Source organism: Cygnus olor, chromosome 1 (genome assembly GCF_009769625.2).
Source record: "Cygnus olor isolate bCygOlo1 chromosome 1, bCygOlo1.pri.v2, whole genome shotgun sequence".
NCBI classification, from domain to species: Eukaryota; Metazoa; Chordata; class Aves; order Anseriformes; family Anatidae; genus Cygnus; species Cygnus olor.
This window is the reverse complement of record NC_049169.1, coordinates 205,694,755-205,716,253: the sequence shown is the minus strand read 5'-3', so window position 1 is coordinate 205,716,253 and position 21,499 is coordinate 205,694,755. Positions and strand designations below refer to the sequence as shown.

The window sequence follows — 21,499 nt, the reverse complement described above, 5'->3', positions numbered from 1 at the left end:
TGCACATTGCCAGAAGAACAATAAAACTCTGAGGGACTTGGAGCTATCCAAGGAGCAGCAGAGAAGCTCAGTCTGGTAACGAGAACTGGGTGACTTTCCCAAGACCCAAGAATAGCCCTTTACAAAATACCGTGGTCTCTTTCTGTTTATTTGCGCTCCTAACCGTTTAAAACCTTTCATCTGATAAAATACAACGTGGCATAAAAGCGAAGGAAAAGCGAGTACTTGTACGTTTTATCTTGCAATCTCCTAATTACAGCGATATTTTCGTGTAGCTACATTTGAGGTAAAAATCTTACCTAAACCAGCAAGAACCCCTTTTCAGCCGCTGCAGCGCCGTAACATTTTTCGGAATAACTTTTGCTGTGCGAAGCAGAAGACGAACGACTGACCCAGAAGGCTGCAGTCATCCCAGGGGAACGCCAGCGGAGCCACTTCCTACCGATCTGCACAGAGTAAAAGATGTAATTTGCGTTATGTTAACTAATAGCAGGGGGCTGCCTCTTGAGCGGTGATATATTTGTGTTATTTCATGATCCTGTGGGCCTTAAAAAGGCCTTGATTAGGAAGAGGCTTTTACAAAGGGGACGATTCCAGTTGATTAAATACCGTTATGCTGCTAGAAGTTAGGCAAACACTTTCTCTCTCACCTACTGCTCTTGTTTGTTGGCTTGTTTTTTATTTTCATATGGCACCGAAGTAATTTTTTGGATGAAGCCACATTCGACAGAACTCCTTGACCCGGAGCCTGTATTTGAGATAAATACGGTGGGCACCCCGGTTTTGTTTTGTCCTTCCCGCAGGCAGGAGCAGCAGCACGGTGCCAAGTGACACAGAGGTGTGCCCTGCCCCCTTTGTGCCACGGCCTCTTAATTGTTCCTTTCATTTGGCCTCCTGATTGTTCCTTTCGTTTGGCAGCCGGCAGGATACAGGAGATTCCACCTCTCGAGCAGGGTGCTGCGGCGGGCAGGCCAACGGGTTTCTGTCTTTAAAGGTAAACTGCTACGTCTTGCTCCCAGCAGCACAAAAATTCGGTGCCGACAAGGAGATGATCTGCTGCAAGTCTCTTGCAGCTCTGCCTCCTGTCACCGCTCCCGTCTCAGCTGTTCCCACAAAACTCTGCTCCGCTTGGGCTGCTCCAGCCACCGAAAGCCCAATTTCCTTCTGGGTGCCTGAAGTTGCTGTGGTGTAAACAGCCGGGACTGATTCATCGAAATCCAAGCGCAGCTCAAAATGGTCTCTCGGCTGCTTTCAGCTAGAGCCATAAATAATTAGTTAACATCTCCGCCTCGCAGCCCCGATGACGGGAACGCACTTTACAGGGCGGGATGTCTCGTGTGTGCGGCCTCTCTGCCTCCCACCAGGACGAGGAGCCCGCAGGAGGCAGCCAGCTCCTGCCCTGGTTGAAGCGGAGCCGCGGCTGGGCCGGCGGCCAGCAGCTCCCAGCCCAGCTGTTCGGCCGCGGAGCCCTTCGCTCCCCGGCCCTTATCTGCGGGGAGCAGCACGCGCGAGCTGGCAGCGAGGAGGAGCAGGCCGTAAAAAAGCTCCGATACGCACCGAACGCGCCACGAGCAGCATTTTTAAGGGACAGCGGGCAGCGTTTACGGCTCCACTTCCTCAGAATAAACTGGCACAGGCGAGTGAAGTAAGATAAAACCAGCGCTTCTAGCTCTGACTTTGTCCAAAGATCTGAGAACTTGGGCAAGCAGCACAGGAATGCAGAGGAAATCCCTGTCCATGAGCTGGAACCCACGGTGATATCGTATGGTCCCAATTTAAACGTAGTCCCTGTTCGTTCTTCTTTCAGAGGTCTTTCTTTGCACTTCTGGCAGCGACTGTACCTGCCTGCTTACTTTTAAAAGCACATAAAAACAAAGATATGAAAGCCACACCAGGTTGGAGTTAGCATCTCATAATCATCGACTTTGTTCTGAATAAATCTGTGCATTGTTTTAAGCGTTCCTGACTTGGTAATTGCAGCGTTCAGTTTCAAAGGCCTAAGAATTAGCCCGATTAATTTCAAGGCTCTTAAGTGACCCGATTATGAATTTCCTATTAAAAGCACGCAAAACTAGGCTTGAATACAGTGTGTAATTAAATCTGAAAAGTTAAAGGTGAACACGCTGACACGTTTTTCAAACCACCCTTACATGGTTGGTCAGCCTTTGCCAGCTTCTTGACCCTCTTCCCTTGTTTAACTACGAGGCAAAACGCACAGGGCGGAGGTGAGGGGTTTGAACACTGTTAGATTTTAGTAAATTATTTGCCCCCTCTTCACTATTTCTCAATCTCTCTGTTGCTACAGCTGTGTAACAGCACCATGCGCCTACACTTGCTAACACCTCAGAGAACAGAATCTCCTTACTGGGGCGCGTGATCTGAAGTCCTGAGCTCCCTCTTCAACCGAGACAAATGATGCGAGTTACCTTCGCAGCCCTTCGTTTTTCTTTTCATTCTAAGACCGATTATCTTTTAGGCTAGCGCAGTGCGGAACTCCAACACTATCCAAAACGAAAGGACAGCCGGTGAACGTTGGTGCTAGAGGTGCTTCTGAGATGACACGCCTAGAGCTCCACAGCAAGCACAGGTCCAACATTTCTGAGAGCAGAAAAGCCCGAATGTCTCAAGCTGGAGGGAGGAGGAAAAAGGCAACATCTAGATTTAATCTACAACGAAACCTTGGAATGCTTACATTTTAGCCAAATTTCCTTTCACATTCCCTACATGTTAGGATAAGGTGTGAAAAACGCCATTAGTAAACTTAAAAAAAAAATAAAAGGAAGATCAAGGTAAACAGTTTTAAGACAAAAGGACATTTTCAATAGAAAGGGAAAAGGTAGAAAGCAGCAGCAAGAGTGATGATACAGTGTAAAACCTTAGTCCGAAGTGAACAAGACAGAGCTGCATATATATCATGTATATATAGGGGATGTTTATGAGGCTGCGTACAGGGAAATCAAAGGTACACTTGAATCCTGGAAGGATCGCAACATTAAGAAAACAGCACTTGGCATTGAATTTTAAGATCATAATGATCAGAACAATTTTCAGTTCAGCTAAAATGGTGATGAATCAGTCATCTGCTTGAAGAGATGAAACCTGCGAAGGGAAGGAGGACCTCTGCTTTCTTCCAATTCAAAGCAGAAGCCAGAGAAAGAGAACTCTGGGATGGTATCGAGAAGAGAAGCCAACTACAGAAAGCTCTTAGTAGGAGGTTGGAAACATTCGAGTGGTCTTAAATTTTCAAGTGATTTCAGTCACCTGAAATTACAGATGTGGAACTTTTCCAAAGCCTTTCAGTGCTTGATTCTCGGTGGCAATGCAGAATGAGTGTGAACTTTGCCTCCTGTGTTAAATGAAAGGAGTTCAAGCACAGCATCTGGGAGAAAGATAGCAGAAACAGGCCCAGTGCTCACGAGAAAGATGCCAAGATTTTGATATTGCCAATGAAAAAATGTCCAGAATGGAGTAACCGACTGATCATCTGTGGCCTGGGAGCACAGGATAAACGTAACTCCCCGATAACCACAGAGCAGGAGGAAAGGCCGAGTTTCTACCGGACAGCTGGTGAACACCGGCACCCCCGGGGTTTATCTGCAGCCCCAGGTGGAGCAGGAAAGTTTCGCAGTGTTGCCCGTCAGCGTCACACTGCCCGGACACAAGGCAGCACGCGGGGCTGAGCAGGTGCTCCCTCGGCTCCTGCTCCCTGCTCGGCCTCCCAAAGCATCAGTCGTGGCTCGGAGCGTATGGACGCGATCGTAATTAGAAGTCTTTATTGGGATGACAAACGGCACAAATACTGGTGAAGTGTAAAAGTGAGGGAGAAAAGAGTCTGTAACGAGCTAGCCCGACTCATCAAGTGTCTGCCCGGGACACAGCTTCGTAATAAGAGGGACATCAACCCCAGCCCACTGGAACGGAGCTGGGGATGCCAGAGAGAAGTCAGCTGGTAGCAACTCAGCTGTTTTACACGTGCAGGAGGTTTTCAAACCAGTGCCCTGATGGTGAGGTACAAAAAACAGGTTGTAAGAGCAGTTACATGAAGAAAGCCCGTTTAACTTCAGAATTCCTACAGCAGCTGAATAGTTTTATGGTTAGGAGTCTTCAGACCACAACATATCAGTCCTAAACAAAATAATAATTTAAAAAAATCGTGAAAGCCTCCCAGTAATCTCTTATTAGGCTACACCACGCAGGTTCACTCTTGTAATAAAGAGAAACAAATTAGAATCGGTTTTCCAATTTTATTGTAGGAAAGCACATGAGGGGTTTTGATCTCTGTACAAGTGGAAAATTTCTTCACTGCTTCATTTAGGCACTAAGCCTTCCCCACCACTACCACCCCCTTTTTTTAAAAAACAACTGATTTATGAACACAGGTAACATCGGGCAGTTGCACTACAAAGTTTCACACATTAAGTGCTCCTAGAAAATCCCACCAAAGATTGCTACAAATTGCTAAAATTGGAATATCAAATTTAGGTTTGAGGCCCTCTGTGAACAGAGGGTCACAAAAAAAGGGGCTGCAGACTACAGGACCGAGCATTTGGGTCCCTGACCACAAGCTCCAATTCCAGTCCCGTTGGTAAGAGGCTCCCTGGCACTCAGCGCAGCTGCTTAAGGGAACGCTGACAAGCTGCCCAACTCTTGCCTAATTGGGAGCGTGTTCAGCTACTGCAGCACCTCAGACAGGCTTTAACTGCCAGAAGTGCTGCTGAATTGAAAAACTAAACAGGCTTTCCCATCGCAGTACCAGTTCAGGCCAAGACCAGGACTCAGAAACAGATTCTGTACGACTTAGTGGCATCGGATTACATCGTTTTTCAACCCCTGCTATTTAATCGCATTGTTTCTAAAGGCATACAAGTGTGCAACAGGAGAGTGGGATTACAGTTCAGAGCTACAGATGTATATACAACCCCGTTTCATGTAAACAAAAGAGGTAACACCCTGCTGTGTTGCTATCACTCAAAGTCCATGTCCTAACCCAAGTTCTGCTGCTTGCACCAACAGGTTCCTCCTCACCCCCACCACCACCCTGTGCCCTCCCCAGAACTGCACCAACTTCAGCACAGCTGGCCAGGAGGGAGAATAGGGTTTAGCCTCCAGCAATCAGCAATTCCACTTCGAGATGCCCTTCCTACACAAGGACAATAGCACTTCAGAATTGTTTTTTTTTTTGGCTAAGAATTTAGATACCAATGCAAAGATACGAATTTTAGACAAAACCAAACAAAAAAACACCCCTCCTTGGTTTCATTTCAGAGTATTGTTAAAATAAAAAAGCAGAGATTTATGTGCCTGAGCATTTACATAGTAAATAGCTTCAGCAGAAAACCTAGAGGCCTTGAGGAGTTTTGGGCCAACGCCATTATTTCTGGAATGCTGAATGCGAATTGCCTTGATTTTGTTGATTCAATACAGAAATAACATTTCCTCGAAACTCCTTAACTATCTGAATAACTCCCGTATCGGTCTATCTGCTTCTTAACAGTGACCAATGTTCTTCAGCAGCTTTACTTTCCTGGCTGACACGTTTTGTAAAAGCAGAAGCGTAACACTGTTCTGGTTTGGTGTCTTGGAACGCAGCACATGGGTTTCGTTTTTAACCCAACAATCCCCTAAATACATTTCTCTTAGCGACAGACTTCACCGTCTGGCAGGTTTGGGCATTATATAAACTTTGACGGGTTTGCTGAAAGGTATGGTCCCCTCTATGCCATTTTCAGGCTGCGGGAGAGCCTCAATGCTCTCGTTCCAGGTAGATTTGGGAACCTTAGCAGTCGCCTTGCTCCTGTTGGAATTGTAGGCCAGCAGCAGCCGCACTTCAATCTGACACGGCTCTGAGGAGAAAAAAAAACAGAACAAGCCAAACGTGAGTCCCTCAGAGTGAACAGGCAATGCTGAATGAAATTTTATCTTATGTATTCTAATTCTAGGATGACCGCTCAGAATCCAGCCTGGTGTTTGGAAATACAACCTCGTCATTGCAGGCAGCACAGCAGAACTAAGCACTGCTTTGTTCCCTTCTGCCTCTTTGCCCTAGCTTAAAAAGAGAATCCTATAACTAAATTCAAAAATATAACTGTTAAAAGTTATTCCAACCAAATAATGATAAATTCATTAAAAAGCAGAGAACTCGCAGGCCTTCCTCTCTATATTCATGGCAGGATCAAGTAAAATCCAGATGATGTCTGAGAAGCCCCGCAGCACACATTACTCGAAGATTCTCTTCAGCTGGAGGTCCTGACCCTGGAAGACAGCCTTTTTCCCTGTTTTTCCAGCTCAGCAGTTAGACAAATATTCCTGATACTGCCCATAAGGTGATCTCACTTTGTTCTTCTCCCAGTGGTCATAATGAAAGCAGGCTTTTAGCCTACACAGTACAACCGAGCAGCATAGCATGCTGGGCTAAATGTCAAAAATTTTCCCTTCTAGGCTGAGAAACATTATTCTTGTAGGTTTTTCTTACCGAGCACATTACCGAAACCTACGGACAACTATGTAATTTAGAGATGAGAGGCCCAGCACTACAGTGGCACTCTAGCTGAGACCTCATCAGCACCAGATGGAGCACAAAAAATAACCTTTTTTCCACAGTTATACCACAATTCAGCTAACACCACCCTAAGATCCATCGTTTTGTCACGCTGTCAGCTCCTCTTCAACTTGTAGCTCGCAGCCACTGCTATTGCTTCTAATATACAAGACTTAAACCCCGTTTTGTATTTGGACATCCTCCTTCCTGAGCATACATTTTTTACTGGTCTTAATGAATTTATTTTTCATAAATTAAGGTAATTTTGTCAATTGCTTTGAATTCTGATCCTGTTCTCTCAATCCGCCCCAGCTGGATGTCCACTCCACATTTTATATGCCTAAGTGCCAATGTCAATGATATTAACTAAAATACTGGCTAGGGGAGACACCAGAGCAGAATCCCTCGGGGATGAAATGCTCTTCCAGAAAACACTGCAAAAGCAGAAGTAAGGACCCAACTCAGCTCCTTCTGGTACAGGATCAACCTTTAAATCCAGATACTTCCAGCTGCAGGAACAGTACCATTTTTTCTTCTCCAAATCAAAACAAAGATAAGCAGAATAAACAAATACACCGTGGAGGTGCTATATAAAATGGAGTAAGCGGAAGAGAACACTAAAAAGAAAAAAAAATCCCTTCGTTAAAAAAACACAGATCACCAAATCCTATTAACAGAAAATAAACTGTTCAGAAAAAAAATCCCACATTTGGATAAATGTGAAGGGTTTAAAAGGAAACAGGAGAAAGGGAGCTGCCAAAAAATATTCTTTGCTTTTGTTGCTTGAATCCCACAAGCCAATTACTGAAGCACTTTCACAGGGAAGTATGAATGCCAACTATGACTGAATATGAACGTCAGGGTTGCATATTTCAGAGTAGAGTGTGTGAGCTTTTTTTTTTTAGGGCATTAAAAGGGTAAAAGTTTAATTAGCAGTGAAATTATATTGTTAAGTACACACAGATCCAAAGGTTCTCTGCCATGCTCAAATACCTGTCAGATCTAAAACGACGACTCACAGTCAATCAGTTTACCACCTTTAAACGAGGATGCAGGCCTGACTCCTACAACTAAATCTTGCTCTGCACAGAAATGGGTGACCTTGTGTTGAACACGAGCTCCATTTAAAGGCTCCCAGTGCTGGCAGACTGCATGCGCAGACTCCAGTTATCTCCAGAGATCAACGCCCTGTCAACCAGGGAGATGCAGCTGCTCAGAGGCTGTAAGAACAGAAACCTGAGCGATGCTAAGGGTAGCACCAGTGACGCCTGTAGACTCCACGATCCTCAGAGCGCCAAGACTGTGGATGTGCAGGAGACTAGGAGCGAGCAAGAGAGACTCCCATCTCAGAAACATGCAGCAATACAACCACGTGAACTTGTACTGGTAACGTTACCTGTCCATGCTGTGTGTGAGAGGTAAACCTGAGTTATCAGTCTGTGCCTTCCAGGACCAGGATTTCGAAAGTCAGCGGGTTTAGGATGGATTAACTGCGCTTGTCCATCCGGATACAGTACCTATAGGGAAAAAAAAAAAAAGGTAGAAAACCAAACTGAATGACAACTAGATTTGTACAAGATGCATTAGTTTGGTGCTTTCAAGTTCAGCAGGTAGGAAGCTGTGCTTCTCGTAGCCAGGAGATCTGCTGCTTTAGATTTAAAGCCCACTTGTCCATCCACGCCCATAGCATACGGGAAAAGGCACACTGCCATCAGCTTCTTCCTCTGCATTGTAAGCAGTTCTTAGTTTCTCTGCTAGGCAGCGAACTTGCATGTTGTACTTGCCATCGTACCACAGCCACCTTCTTAGCTGCATTTGAAACCAATGATTCAACAGCAGGAAGAAAGCTAAGATTTAAATATGCTGAGCCAGGAGCCTGCACGTAGCTCTGTACAGTTCAGAGCACCCTCTCTGGCTCCTCATTCTCCTATTACACAACATGGATGTTCATCAGCGTTTGTCTGGGCTCGAGTACATAACGTGCCCAGCGCATTTGAAAGCGGAGGGCAGCATGTGTGGAGCACAAAATGGCTTCAAAGCGCTCAAAGTGAACTCTCAGGAACTACAGAAGTCAACACAGTGCACTATATACAGGCCACTTTTTTAAAGTGTGGTTAAAACACAGAAATCCAACACTGTTACTAAAAAAGCACACAATTATTTGCAATGTAGAAGTATTGGCATCCTTATGCAAACTACCCCTAAGACACAGTCTTGTTTGCAGTTGTGTCAAGCGACTGCTTACCTGAACTTTAACGGTTCCTTGGGGATCCTGCACGTGCTCCAGAGTTGCGTCGACGTCCAGTGCCACTACCAACCCTGATGTAAACCGCAGAGGGTTATCGGATTCACCGGTCGGCTCAATGATATTCGCACTAGCTCTGTAGAGCTGTAAGAGGCCAAATGGTTGCCAAAAATAAGGGAGGGGGGAAAAAAAAAAGGAAAGCGATCATCATTACTGTTCTTAACAGAGAAATTGTGCGTGAACTTGGGATCATTTTATTTTCGATACTGCCAGGAATTATTAAATCTTCTCGACTTTTAGCAATAGTCTCAGAGATGCTAGTTAAGGAGAAGAAAGTGATGAAATAACACCTCTAATATGAAATAACACTCCAATAATAAAGGAGTTGGACTAAATGCTCTTTGTGGCTCCCTTCCAACTTGGAATATACTGTGATTCTGTGATAAAAGCTTCATGGTCTATTAGGAACTATCTGGAAGCTAAAGACAGCCTGCAAGGCTATTGGCATTTTAATTCCCCGCATTAAACTGACCCGCTCTGGAAGAGGAAGGTGGAGGAAGGTACTTTGTCGCAGCGTTGTTTGAAGAATCTTGACCACTTCTGACGGCTTGGATGTCACAAGTCTGGGCATTAAGTCCAGCAATTTATCTACAAAACTGCCTGGCATACGCGGGAGCTCAGAGATGAAACATCTGTATTAAGATTGATTAAAAAAACAGAGCTTATTTCAACACTTAATGGTGTTGTTATCTTCAGACAAGCTGGTTAATCTTTATATTTAGTTACAATGACAGAATGAGATACTGAGATTCTACTTCTGATGCACATCTCATACATAAAACAATTTTGGCTACTTCTGTTGGGACCATACCTTGTGTTCAAGTTGATAACATCAATGTTTACGCAGCACTCATTTCTTAAGTCCTTCATCAGTACAGAGCCTAGCAGGCAAAGGAATCTGAATTTGAATCTAGATTTGCACAGAAGGAGCTAGAAATGTTGAAGTGCCCGTCAACAGCATAGTCATGAGAACCAGCTGCTGTAAGGATGTGTCCACGCAAGTCTGCACGTGCCGCTCTAATGCTATTTTGACAGTAAGAGTGCTAATTAAATGAAATTACAGGCAATTCCAGCACTCCGCGTTCAATCTCAGTGTCTTGAGAAAGAAACCCAGTTGGATGGAAGTGCCACTCCTCTTACAGTTGCTTTGTAAACTTTGGAGGTTGGTACATCTCGGGGAAGACGTGCGTGTGCCTCATTATGCTGTGCACTTTCATGTGGCTCACTAAATAGTTGACTCATTAGAGGATCTAACATAACCACACACCCAACACATGAATTGTCTGACCTTCTGCTGCAGCAAAGTTTCCAAAATGGCTTTGGTCTACCAGTAAGAGTATTAATTGTTATATCTGTGTAGTAAAATTTTAATAGTAAGCTAGAATCGGTAGGAAAAAATATGCTAGTTTAGAGGTCAAGAACAGAGAAGAGAATTCATTCCGTAACTTGGGACAAGAGCCACTCACAAGAAGAGAATTTGGTATTTCTTGTTCTTCACATAGAAGCAAAATTGATCTACCACCATACATCCCCACATGCAGAAAAGGCTTTGTTAAACTGACTCCCTGGGGGCTTATTTGTTACTGTCAGCAACATTCCTGCCACATTTAGCACGATTATTTTGTAAGCCTAGTAAATGCTTTGTGCAATTTGGTGAAAATATAAAATAAAAGGCACTGTTTCTGTAGGTGAACAGCCTCTTGATCAAGGGGCTCTCCTCCCTGCTTTTCAAGTCCAGCGTTGGGCTGTATTTTCACCTACAGTTAAACCTGGACAGGAATTCTGGACTTGTACAAAGATCAGCTTCAGGCCCTAAAGCCCTGGAAGTGAGATCTTCTTCAAGATCCTGGTGATGCTCGACAGGAGTTCAAAATCCCTAAACGGAAGCCTCTATCACCAGCTCATGGCTTGGCAAGGATGGAGAAAAAAAAAAAAAAATCACACTCTCCTTTGTACATGCAAAGAGAGCTAAGCAGGAATGTGCGCTCTCTCCTATGATTACCACTACCCAGACAGCAAATTTCACCTACTCTGTCATGTGATGCAGCTCAAATCTGGCAGGCTGAGGCTGCACAACCTAGACACAGTTTTTTTTTGTTGTTGTTGTTGTTTTTTTGTTTTTTCTTTGAGTACAGGCATTTTCTAGGTGACCTTACAGCTAACTGACAAGATCTGTTACTATTCAGATTGCCTTTTGTGGAATTCGTCACTGCCTGTAGGAGTTGCATTCCTAAGAAAAAGTGATTCAGTTTTGCCGATCCCAAGATCTAGCGTGAGGAAACGATAGGAAGGAAGTGAAGAGTTGTGTATACTGGCTACCAAATAAGCTAATCATGATGGAACAGGTCCAATTCCCTTCTGTCAGACAATTGTCAAACATAAACAATGAGTAAACAGGAATTTAATTAAGAACTAGAGATGGAATTCTGCTTGGTCAACACTGGATACCTGTCTCTGGTCTAGCTAATTCCCTTCTGACTCCAAGGAAAAACCCGTGCATCACTAATCTGACCCATTTTAGACCTCCAAACGAGGGTAAGATGAATAAGCACCAATCTTTACAGTGCAAAAAAGAGCATAAGCAGTGGTCCACAATGCAAATGTCTACACCTGGGCAAGATGATCCCCATGTTGAGCACGTAGATTGTTCACTTCGTAACTTACCAGCTGGAAATTTGGTATGAGGAAAAGAGAAATTCCCCTTTCGTCATACTCCTGATTCGATGTTTAGAATGGAGTTTACTTCTTGCTTTATCATTATCTCATGACAGCAGGCCCTCACGTAGGAGAGCAGCAGGGGAAGGGAGATGCGAAGAGATCAAAAATGAACGGAATATTCCCCAATGACAATGAGCTTCAGTGGTTCCAGGTAATTTGATGGCAATCATCAAGCAAATGCAAAAGCTGTGAAGTGAAGGAGGGATCACAAAGCACCTCCAAACGCTTTGCAAAGATGTGAAAACTGCTCCAGCTACAGAAAAATCCCACACGAACTCCGAACAATGAGATCTGAAAGGGCCTTCAGTACAGAACTGCTAGTCCTAGCATCCTGCTGAAGAGGTGGAGATTTTGTAACACAGCCTCTTTCAAAGCCTGACACGCAGTTTCAGTGAGCAAAAGGGTAAACAAGTATCCTATATTCAGGGCAGAATTTCCCCGTTATATGCCTATGAATTTATTTCATTTTATTTTAGTTTTACATACGAAAGACAAGTTTGGCACATTCTAGACCAAGTTACATACGGAAGAATTGTCACCAGCCTTAAGAACATTTTACATCGACTCCAGTTTTAAAATACAAAGTGAAGAAGCAATGGAGTTTCTCACCTCTGAAAGGAATCTACTTCCTGTAGGAACTTCTCACACATCCCAAAAAGGGGTTCCACTCTGTAACGAAGATAACATTCCTCACTTTATTTTTGAATAAAGAAAACCGGTTCTATGGTCATAAGCATTTAGGTGTTTTGAAATCCAGTACAAGTCCCTTAAAACTGTAAGATAAAGACAATTCTGAGGCCAGAAACATATTATTCACAGGAGAAAGAAAAAAAACATCAGCTGCCATTTTCCTGCCCACATCCACAGCCCCCTCCACAAAAAATCCTTTGTGTTTGCATGAGACACTAAGTTCCCAAAGCCATGGCTAGAAAATATTAACTTTCCACCTATAAAAGAGGTTAAGAGGCAAATATATCACGGACCTCTACGGCAACACAGTAAATTGATAGCAACAGATTCAAAACAAAATAAGGAAAAAAAGGATTTAAACCATCTTCCTCTAATTCTACCAGATGAAGTTCTAATTCTAGAGCCATTTAAACCCAAACGTAACTTTTTTCACGTGGGCAGCCAAAATGAACCGCGTAGAGCCTCTTCTGTTATCTAAGCTATGAATTTGGTCTGTCCCACAAATGTTGGCTGTAAATCAGTCAAAAAGACAATTCTTTTATGATGATTTAAGCTCAAAGCAAAGCAGTGTGGCTATTGCATTCTTCAATATGTGATTTTTCCTCATTTAAATATGCCCCAAGTTTCAATTCTAAGACACTCTTGACAATGTTTTTAACCTATGTAATGTTTTTTAACCTAGTTATGTTCCTTTGTGTTTGTAACAGAGAGCTCATCTTTCAAAACATGTCTTCCTAATAATTCTGTCACCTGATTTAGTACCGTGTCGTTATATAGCTACACCAAAGACACAAGGTTCTTCATTCTGCAACTGGTTATTGGTAAGCCACGATGTTTTGTGTGTGTAACTTAGCCTTGGCACTCTGCGAAACAAAGTTTGAGGATACAACGCTTCCAGGTAACCCTAAGAAGGTCTTTTCACCGTCCTTACCCTCTAGCGGTGCGCGCAGTCACTATGAGCTGTAACGCCTTCGCCTGCAGTCTCATGTGGTGAATAATGACCACTTGCTTATTTTCCACACCGCTGTACATGAACTCCATCTTGTAAGTTTCTTCCAAGATCTGTCAGACAGACACCAGGGGGGTAACAAGCCATCAGACCGTTAAATTTTTGTTGCCCAGGCATGATCCCAAAATTCTGGTACTTCTCCCTCATGCTCAGCAACATATGAATCCAAAATAAGTGTCCTTCTGGGTTATTTTAGACACAGTTAAAAGCTTAGCACATCGCAGAGTTTTACTTATTACAGTACTGTATCTGCTGAATAGATGGGCTTAAGTAGACAAGAGAAGTGCTGAAATTAATACCGCTGAGCTCAGTAAAACTGTACAGAAGCAACAACTTACAAGTTATTTAATAAGATTCCCTCACCTTGCACTGACGGGAAGTGATCTACATTCACAATCACAATAGGAAAAACTTCCCTGGGGGTCCACACGCTACTAAGAAGGGCGCCCAAGAACGACAGTTCAATTAGAGAAGATTTAAGAAGCTGATCGGCTTCTGTTTCTACTCGTCCCTGGGGACGACTGTCAACAGCACAGGAGGTTTTGAGGCACAGCAGTAGCTGCCTCTTAATACATTTTAATTAACTGGAGACTCAAAATGTCAGCCTAACTTCCCAGCAGATCCATGAACTTGCTTTTACCTTAGATTTGTTTCCGGATTATTTAATAGCTTATTTTGTCCCTTAAAATAGAAGAACTTAGCTTTATTTTTTTTATTTTTTTATTTTTTTTTTTCCAGGATCGGATCGTCAAACGTCACAAAATAAGAATAATTTAGGTTGGGTGGGACCCCTGGAGGTCACAGAGCCCAGTCCCCTGCTCAGAGTGCATCTAATTAGATCCAATTACTCAGGGCCATGTGTTCTGTGAACACTTCCAGAGACGGAGATTCCCCCTTACCTCTCTGGGAAACTTGTTCTAGTATTAAACCACACTCATGGCAATGTTTTCTACCTTACAACTTCTCACATGCCAACTCCAGCCCAATATTTCTTGTCCTGGAGCAGCACATCTCAGAAGAGCCTGTCTCTGCCTGATCCATGCCCTTGGATGAGGCAGTGGTCAGCAGTCAGTCAATCTTGAAGCCTTTTGTTCTTCCCGCTGACCGAGCCCAATTCCCTCAGCCTCTCCTCGCAAGGAACGTGCTCCAGCCCCTCACCACCTCGGTGGCCCTCTGCTCCCCTCACTCCACCTCGTCAGCGCCTTCCTTGCAGTGAGGAGCCCGAAGCACAACACCCCTCCACACCAAGCAGAGGAGGATCGCTTCCCAGACCTGCTGGCTACCCTCATGCTCAGGACGCAATTGCCCTTCCTTAATTCAGCTTGTTACACACCAGGATTCCTGTGCTGAACAGAACGAAGTTCCTCTCATCCCATCTCTCCAGTTCGAGCCAGGCGGTCCAGCCAATTTTCCATCCACAGTATCACCCATTTATCAGCCAGAATTTTGCCGTTTTGATGAAAAGGAAACGAGGGAGGCTCTGTCAAAGGGTTTGGCGAAGTCAGGCTGTACAGCATCCGCTGTTCTCCCCACGTCCACAGCACCAGTGCCCTCATCATAGAGAGGGCAATAAAGTTGGTCAGGCATAGTCCGCCCTCGGGAAATGCATTCTGGCTGTTCCCAATTACATTCATTTGTTCAGAAATGGCTTCTAAGAGGACCTGCACCATAGCCTTCCCCAGAGACCGAGCAGCCCACGGTTCTCCAGTCTTTCTTACTATTCAGGAAGACGTGTGTGATGTTTGCCTTTCTCCAGTGGTCATAAATCTCCCTCAATCGCCACCCGATTTGATCTTTTGAAGATGACAAAAACTGCTCTGCTTCGGGGAGCTAAGATTTACTTGCACAGACTATGGCACAAGGTCAGAAACGCGTTATTGTTGCATGGCCAAGGAAGCCTGGATCTGAGGACTTGCCTCCAGATCTGGATCCCTGGATCTGAGGACAGCCCCAGCTGCTTCAACCTCACCTGTTTGGCTGCAGCAGATGCTAACGCGTTCTGCTTCAGGTACAGAGGAGCTGCCACGTTCCACAGCTTCTCCTGCAAGGCCTGCAGAAGGAAACCGCGAAAAGTGATCATAAATAAATACCCAGTTTAGGCTCAGCATTACAACCCTGTGCTAGATGAAACGGGCTTGGGAACAGGGAACGTGCCCTGTTTCTTGGCTATACACCAACAGGTTGTTTGAAAGAGCAGGGCAAAGGTTTCTTTTCGCTTTTAAGCACAATACAGGGAACTGAAGCCTCCAAAACATGTACTTCTATGTAAGCACACCCAGACACCTACATAGCTATAAAATAAGAAACTGGAGTTGAGAATAACATTAACAATGCTGTGAAGGAGAGGCTGGCTAAGCTGCAAGCTCTTCAGAACTTTTTAAGGAGAACTTTATGCAGAATGCAGCCGCTTATTAGAGAAACAATAACCCACTGCATTATCACCTCCTTGAGACTAAGAGCTGGGCATTCTCAGATTGCAGGCAAAAAGTGGAAACAATAACTGTCCCCAGAAACACGCCCACGCAGTCATATTTCTGAGCCTTACTGTTGACAGTTTCCACCCCCCATTTGCCCAAAAAGATCCCGGAGTTACTGAGCGTAACACAGCTACTGGTATTGGCACTGTAGAAACCCTATTTGCTTTTTGGTTTATGTTAAAAACAGTTAAGGAGGTTTTAGTGGATGATTTATATCTCTGCCTTTTTTTTTTTTTTTTTTAAAAGCTGCCTGACCTCAGATACAAGTACACATAAAAGTGGCTGTAGCCAAAGCTCAAGAACCTACACACTGTATCTTTCACCTAGGCTGGCCCCAGAAACCCATTTAAAAATGGGATTCCCTCAAAGGGCAGGGCACGTAGAGCCTTTCAGAGTCTGGGAGTTTGGGGCATTTGAGGGGCTGGGAAATGAAAATGCTTTTTTCCCCCTCCAGCAGTTTCTGTTCTGGTGGCGAAAGACACAATTGGAAAGAAACCTACTGAAAAGGGCTGCTCTGACATTAGGGTTCTCTCTGACACATCAAAATGCCTAATTGCATGATATTACAAGTTAGTTTTAGTTTCAGCCACATTGCTTACTCCTCTCCATCACTGAGGCACTGACTGCTCTACAGCTCAAGCAAAGAATGGCTTGGGCAGTGTTTACCTGCTTCTTCCAGACAGAGCGCTGCAGGTTGGCTCACTCCAGTCAGCCCCTGGAGAGAGGCACCAAGGCCACTTTCAAATGCAGGTCCTCTGCACGTTCTGCTTTGGGAGAAGCTCTGAATTTCACAGAATTGTGGAATGGTTTGGTTTGGAAGTGACCTCAAAGGTCACCTAGTTCCAACCCCCTGCCATGGGCTAGGGCACAAGATCAGCCTGCCCAGAGCCCCAACCGGCCTGGCCTTGATTAGCTATGAAGGGAATTGTAACACCACTCATCTACAACGTCTTCTTTGGGTTATAAACTTATTCCAAGGAGCTGAGGGCTGCTATATTCCAAGCAGCAGCTACGTATTTAGAGACGACATTGAAATTCCTTCTTGGTTTTACATAACAAAGCTCTTACTGCATCCCTTCTGGAAACTTGTTTGCGGTCTTTCCATCCGTACAGGTTATGTCTGAAGGCTTAAAGGAACTCACACACACTGTTGTCAGCTTGAAGCTTGAGAAGCAAAGCCAAAAACGGAGTTCCTGTTTATAGCAAGCTGACTTCAAAAAGGGTTGCTGCCGTGGTGTCAAAATAACCACTTCATCTGCCCATACCAAATGGATAGATCATTTCAGCACGGCCAAGCACGACTGATATTTTGCTCATTCAAGCCTCAAGAATTCCTTTGGCATTGGCGCCAAAAAAGCTGTCTACAAAAGACTCTAGAAAAACTCCACTTTCAGCAGCAGTTTAGCAAAAAGCATTCCAGTGGTCACTAGCAGAGAAAAGCTAACTCTCTTAACGTAAAAGGCTGCAGAGTGGTTGTGCCCACTGTGATTTCTGTTAGAAAACAAGCTCTTCGCTGGCAAAATGCATACGAACCAACAAAAGTTGTACGTGCAACAGCAGAGAGCTGCAATGGTGTGTCATTTGCAGAGTTACCACATGAATTATTTGCCACAGAAGGGAAGCAGGGATATCAGAAATCCACTGAGTATGAGTTTTCATCATAGATCAGTTTTCAGCGCTAAAATCGAAATTCATGAAGTTCACCACTGCCGTAAATTGGGGGCATTTTGAAGAAGAGCCCGAGAAAGCCAGCTGAAGTCAAACCTTGATGAGGAGCAGCTGACACTGAAGGTAAGTCGCGGTGAAATCTGCCATCCCTGCCAGTTCGGACTGCAGCTCCCCAAGCCTCTGAAGATCACTGAAGCAAGAGAAAAAGAAAAAGCGTTGAGACAGCAGGAGGCTAATCTAAATGCACACGGAATGCAGCAGCCAGCTATTCCTGCATCCTGTTTTTTCTTACCCTGAGAACGGGCAGCAGAAAAACACGCACTACAAACCAGTTTGCACCTTGGGACTAGGCATCTCCGTTTTTCCTGGAGGCTGACAGTGGCAGCAGTAAGTCTGTCAGCCCGCATTACTCCGCAGCCCGATGGGAACCACACGGCAGAGCAGTTCCAGATTTAACTTCCAACGCTCCAGCTTTCTACAGCAGCTAATGACCCATTTGCGTTACGCCGCTGGGAAATCTAACTACTCCTGTTGGCTGGGAAAGGTTGTTTGGAACACGTTGGGCTCGTGTAACCAGGCATCTCCGAAATATAGCTGCCTTTTTAAAACAAACTCAAATCTGATGTACTGATATTTGCCCAACTGGCTGTTGCGTGCGGTCTGGTACAATTATTTCTTGTAAATCAAACAGCTCTATAAGTAACTTTTATCCTGACAGGAAAAAAAATAGATGGTTAATGGAACATGAAAAGGCTTCAGTTCTCCACTCTTAGGGATGTTTTAAAACATGCATTAAGAAAACAAAACTAATTTTTCGTTACAGAACCAAAAATAAGTTGGATAACGTGGATTTAACATCTTTGTTCTCTGCATTTTGCTTTGATCCAAAGGCGTGCTAAAATTGTCGCTCTGCTTTCGTATTTTTTACTGTATTACCAAAAAATGTGTTTTTTTTCCCCTTCATGTAACCCTTTTCTTTCGGTGTATATTTATCTTTGTACCTGCGATGCAATTCTGAAATTTCAGCTCTGCTACGCCTGAAGCGTGTCATCTGACACCACATCCCCACCACCACCCCACATCCATGAGATTCTCTGGATTTGCCACCAAAAGAAAACCTTTCCTAAGCAGAGGGGTTGTGCCTTCCCTAAACGCAGGGACAGCCCCACACAGCGACTCGATTCCACCTTTCCCAGGGGATAAGAGAGAACTAACACGGAGCAGGATGGCATCCTTCAGCTACAAGCTACTCAGAGACTCCGTTTTCCAGTCTTGTGTGGTTCCCACCACCACCAATTCTATTTTCTTACAGATCTTAAACAGATTTCAACGTCCCTACGAGACAAAAAAATCCCATTGTACAGACGGGGAAACTAAACCACAAAGACCAAATTACTAACAAGCCTGCGCAGTTTCAGCTGCAAAGCCTGGGGGTAGAGTGTCAGGCTTGAGCGTGGTTAGAAATGCAAGTCACCAGCAGCCACCAGCTCCGTGAGGCCTGCATTACTTCCCCCGATGACAATGAGGAGGGAGCCGTGTTCCACCACAGGATCACTGCTGTCTATTTCTCCTATCCCCCTCTTCCCAGCAACAAAATCGTCAGTGCAGCAAAAAATCTTCCCCTCTGCAAAATGACCTTCAGCACCCTTTTGTTTTCGTCTCAAATCCTCCCTTCTCTTAAGGGTGGAAAAAAAACAAACTAGTCGGTTTAGCGCAGCTCCTGGGTGGCGATCCCTGTAGAAAAAAAGCCAAGCAAATGATTTCCACCAGCTCCCAAACATTGCTGTCCTTTGCTGCACATCAGCTACGCGTGCAGCCATCTCAGACACAACTGTTAAGACTCAAAATGGAAACCATTCACAGCCTCTGAGGCTCCCAGCGTTTCATTGTGCCGCTGAGATTTCGGATGCTTTGCCAAGAGATAACCTGCTCAAAGCATTTACTGCACTAAATGCTCCGCGACTGCGTTTTAGGCTGCGCGTTGCAGCTTCCGAACAGCTGAGGAGAAGCCACGTAGCTTGCACAGTCAGGTTTTCAGCGAGGAGCACGCTGTTTATTCTCCACTGCAGGTGGGTGTGAAAGCAATTTACAACTACACATACAGAAAAGGCAGATATTTTTTGGGGAAAAAAAGCTTTTTGGAATTCCGTAATCCAAACAGAGCACGTTAGACTGTTTTTCTAACTCTCAAAAATAAGACTCTTGTCCTCTTTCCAAGCAGACAAATCACACTGAAAGGATCCTTTTCAAGTGCTTTGTTTGTGCAAATCAGTCCCGAGATGAAATGGGAAAGGCAGCATAAAACCCACGTTCAGAAGCCACACTGTAACCGTATCTATACGGACAGAGAGCAGCATGCAATAACATTGTCTCTTCCAGAAAAAAATCGCTCTGAATTTCAAACTGATGAAGAATGACAAGGTCCTTTATAAGTGGGACCGGTGATAAGATCCCAACAGAGCAACAGAAGCAGGTCCTCTCCCACAGAACTAGAAATTGGAAGACCGAAGGGAAAAACCCCACAAACAAACGAAAAAAAACACGCTGTGCACATACATCACAAATAATCTGATTAAAATGAGGCACACATACAGGGACGGAGAACTAAGAACGACACGCGAGGCTGTCATCCATAAAAACAAAGTATAAAATAAAAATGAAAAGATAAAGTTATCATAAATGAACAGTCCAAGATGTAGTACCCTTATCCAACTCTTACCATACCCTGAAAAGATGTCCACCTAAAACTCCCACTCATTATTCAGTGCAGCAGAGCCACGATCGTCAGTTTTATTTTAAACATCCCATGAATTCTGTTTGGCCAAAGTGCTCTCGGGAAGGAGGCTCAGGCTAAATACCAAAGGGCAAAGTAAAACGTTGACATTCAGAAACAAAGCAGCTACTTCAGAGAAGCTGCTGATTCTAACTCATCTTCTGATGAGCAGGACAGCTTGCAGCCTTACCGAATGGTAAATTCCAGCAGCTCCTGTATGCCCTGCGGGTCGAGGTGCTGGAGGTTGTAAACCCTCTCCAGGCTCTGGTGCAAGAACTGCTGGGAAGGATCTTCGTGTGGCGTAATGCTGGGAGAGACAGGGGAGGACACCAGCTTTCTACCTGGCAACTAAGCACAAAGAAACACGTGCATATAAAGAGAAGTCCAACACCAGTAACAGCACTGCAAAATGCTGCTGCGTTATTTAACAGCTACCAACTGCGAGCTCCAATTCATTTCTCTGATTCAAAATTTATACCAAGGCTTTCGAGTCTGTAAATTGTTAGTTAACACTCTGTTTTATAATCCGTTTGCAGCTCGGGATCTTCAGATTAAACATCGACATGCCTTTGAGGGAAACGTCTTCCTCCTCTGTTAACTATGAAGCAGTGAAGTCAGGGGAAGTCCAAGACCACACAACCTGCAATCCAGTTTATGAACTGTAACAAGATTTCGGACCAGCTTCAATCCCACCTGTACTTCCATGCAGGAAAAGCTTGCTTCAAAGTAGCAAGGAACTCACCTCATCCCTGAGCAAACTGTTTAGGTAGGATATAAGCCAAATGTTGCAAGACCTACAAAGGCTGAGCTTCCCTTCCCCATAGGGGAGGCTTCACAGAAAGCTCCTGGGATCCTGCCTCCTAGCATTCTTTTCTAACCAGCAGAGCACGTGCTATCCTCACTTGAGAGCAATAACTTTATTCTCCCCCAAAATATTACAAAATCCATATTGTAGCAATTCAGTATTTGGCTCTCTTAACATATATTTCAATATTCACTTGCTTGGCATTGTGGGGAAAAAAAATATTTCAGAATCAAAGTATTACAGGCTGGCAGACATGGAAGAGAGCAACAGCATTCAAAACAAAGCGGTGAAGTACAAACCTTGGTGATTCAACTTACTCTTAACGGAGGGACCAGATGAGAGAGACTGTCCCGAAGATAGGCATAGTGTCTGAATGTATGATCCGAAAACAGCGCTGGCATTGTTGGGCAACTCTTAGCAGCATTGAAAATCAGAACCAGAACAGCAATGTCTATTGAAATGGATTGTTAAAGAAAAATAAACAACAACCAGAAGAGCTCTTTGGGGACGGCAAGT

General features: G+C 44.4%; 1 protein-coding gene across 1 annotated transcript in view; it reads right to left on the bottom strand.

Annotated features, from left to right (window-relative positions):
• Positions 1-4,230: 4,230 nt before the first annotated feature.
• The window catches only part of INTS4 (integrator complex subunit 4), a 34,178-nt gene continuing 16,909 nt past the window's right edge, over positions 4,231-21,499 (bottom strand). Inside the window, exons 14-23 of the mRNA XM_040544470.1 lie at positions 21,301-21,434; positions 20,369-20,526; positions 17,502-17,595; positions 15,230-15,310; positions 13,183-13,313; positions 12,171-12,230; positions 9,316-9,475; positions 8,784-8,927; positions 7,935-8,055; positions 4,231-5,843 (exon numbers count right to left, since the gene is read on the bottom strand). Coding sequence (XP_040400404.1) covers positions 5,650-5,843; positions 7,935-8,055; positions 8,784-8,927; positions 9,316-9,475; positions 12,171-12,230; positions 13,183-13,313; positions 15,230-15,310; positions 17,502-17,595; positions 20,369-20,526; positions 21,301-21,434 — 1,277 coding nt within the window. The 3' untranslated portion in view covers positions 4,231-5,649. The remainder of the gene's footprint in view (positions 5,844-7,934; positions 8,056-8,783; positions 8,928-9,315; positions 9,476-12,170; positions 12,231-13,182; positions 13,314-15,229; positions 15,311-17,501; positions 17,596-20,368; positions 20,527-21,300; positions 21,435-21,499) is intronic.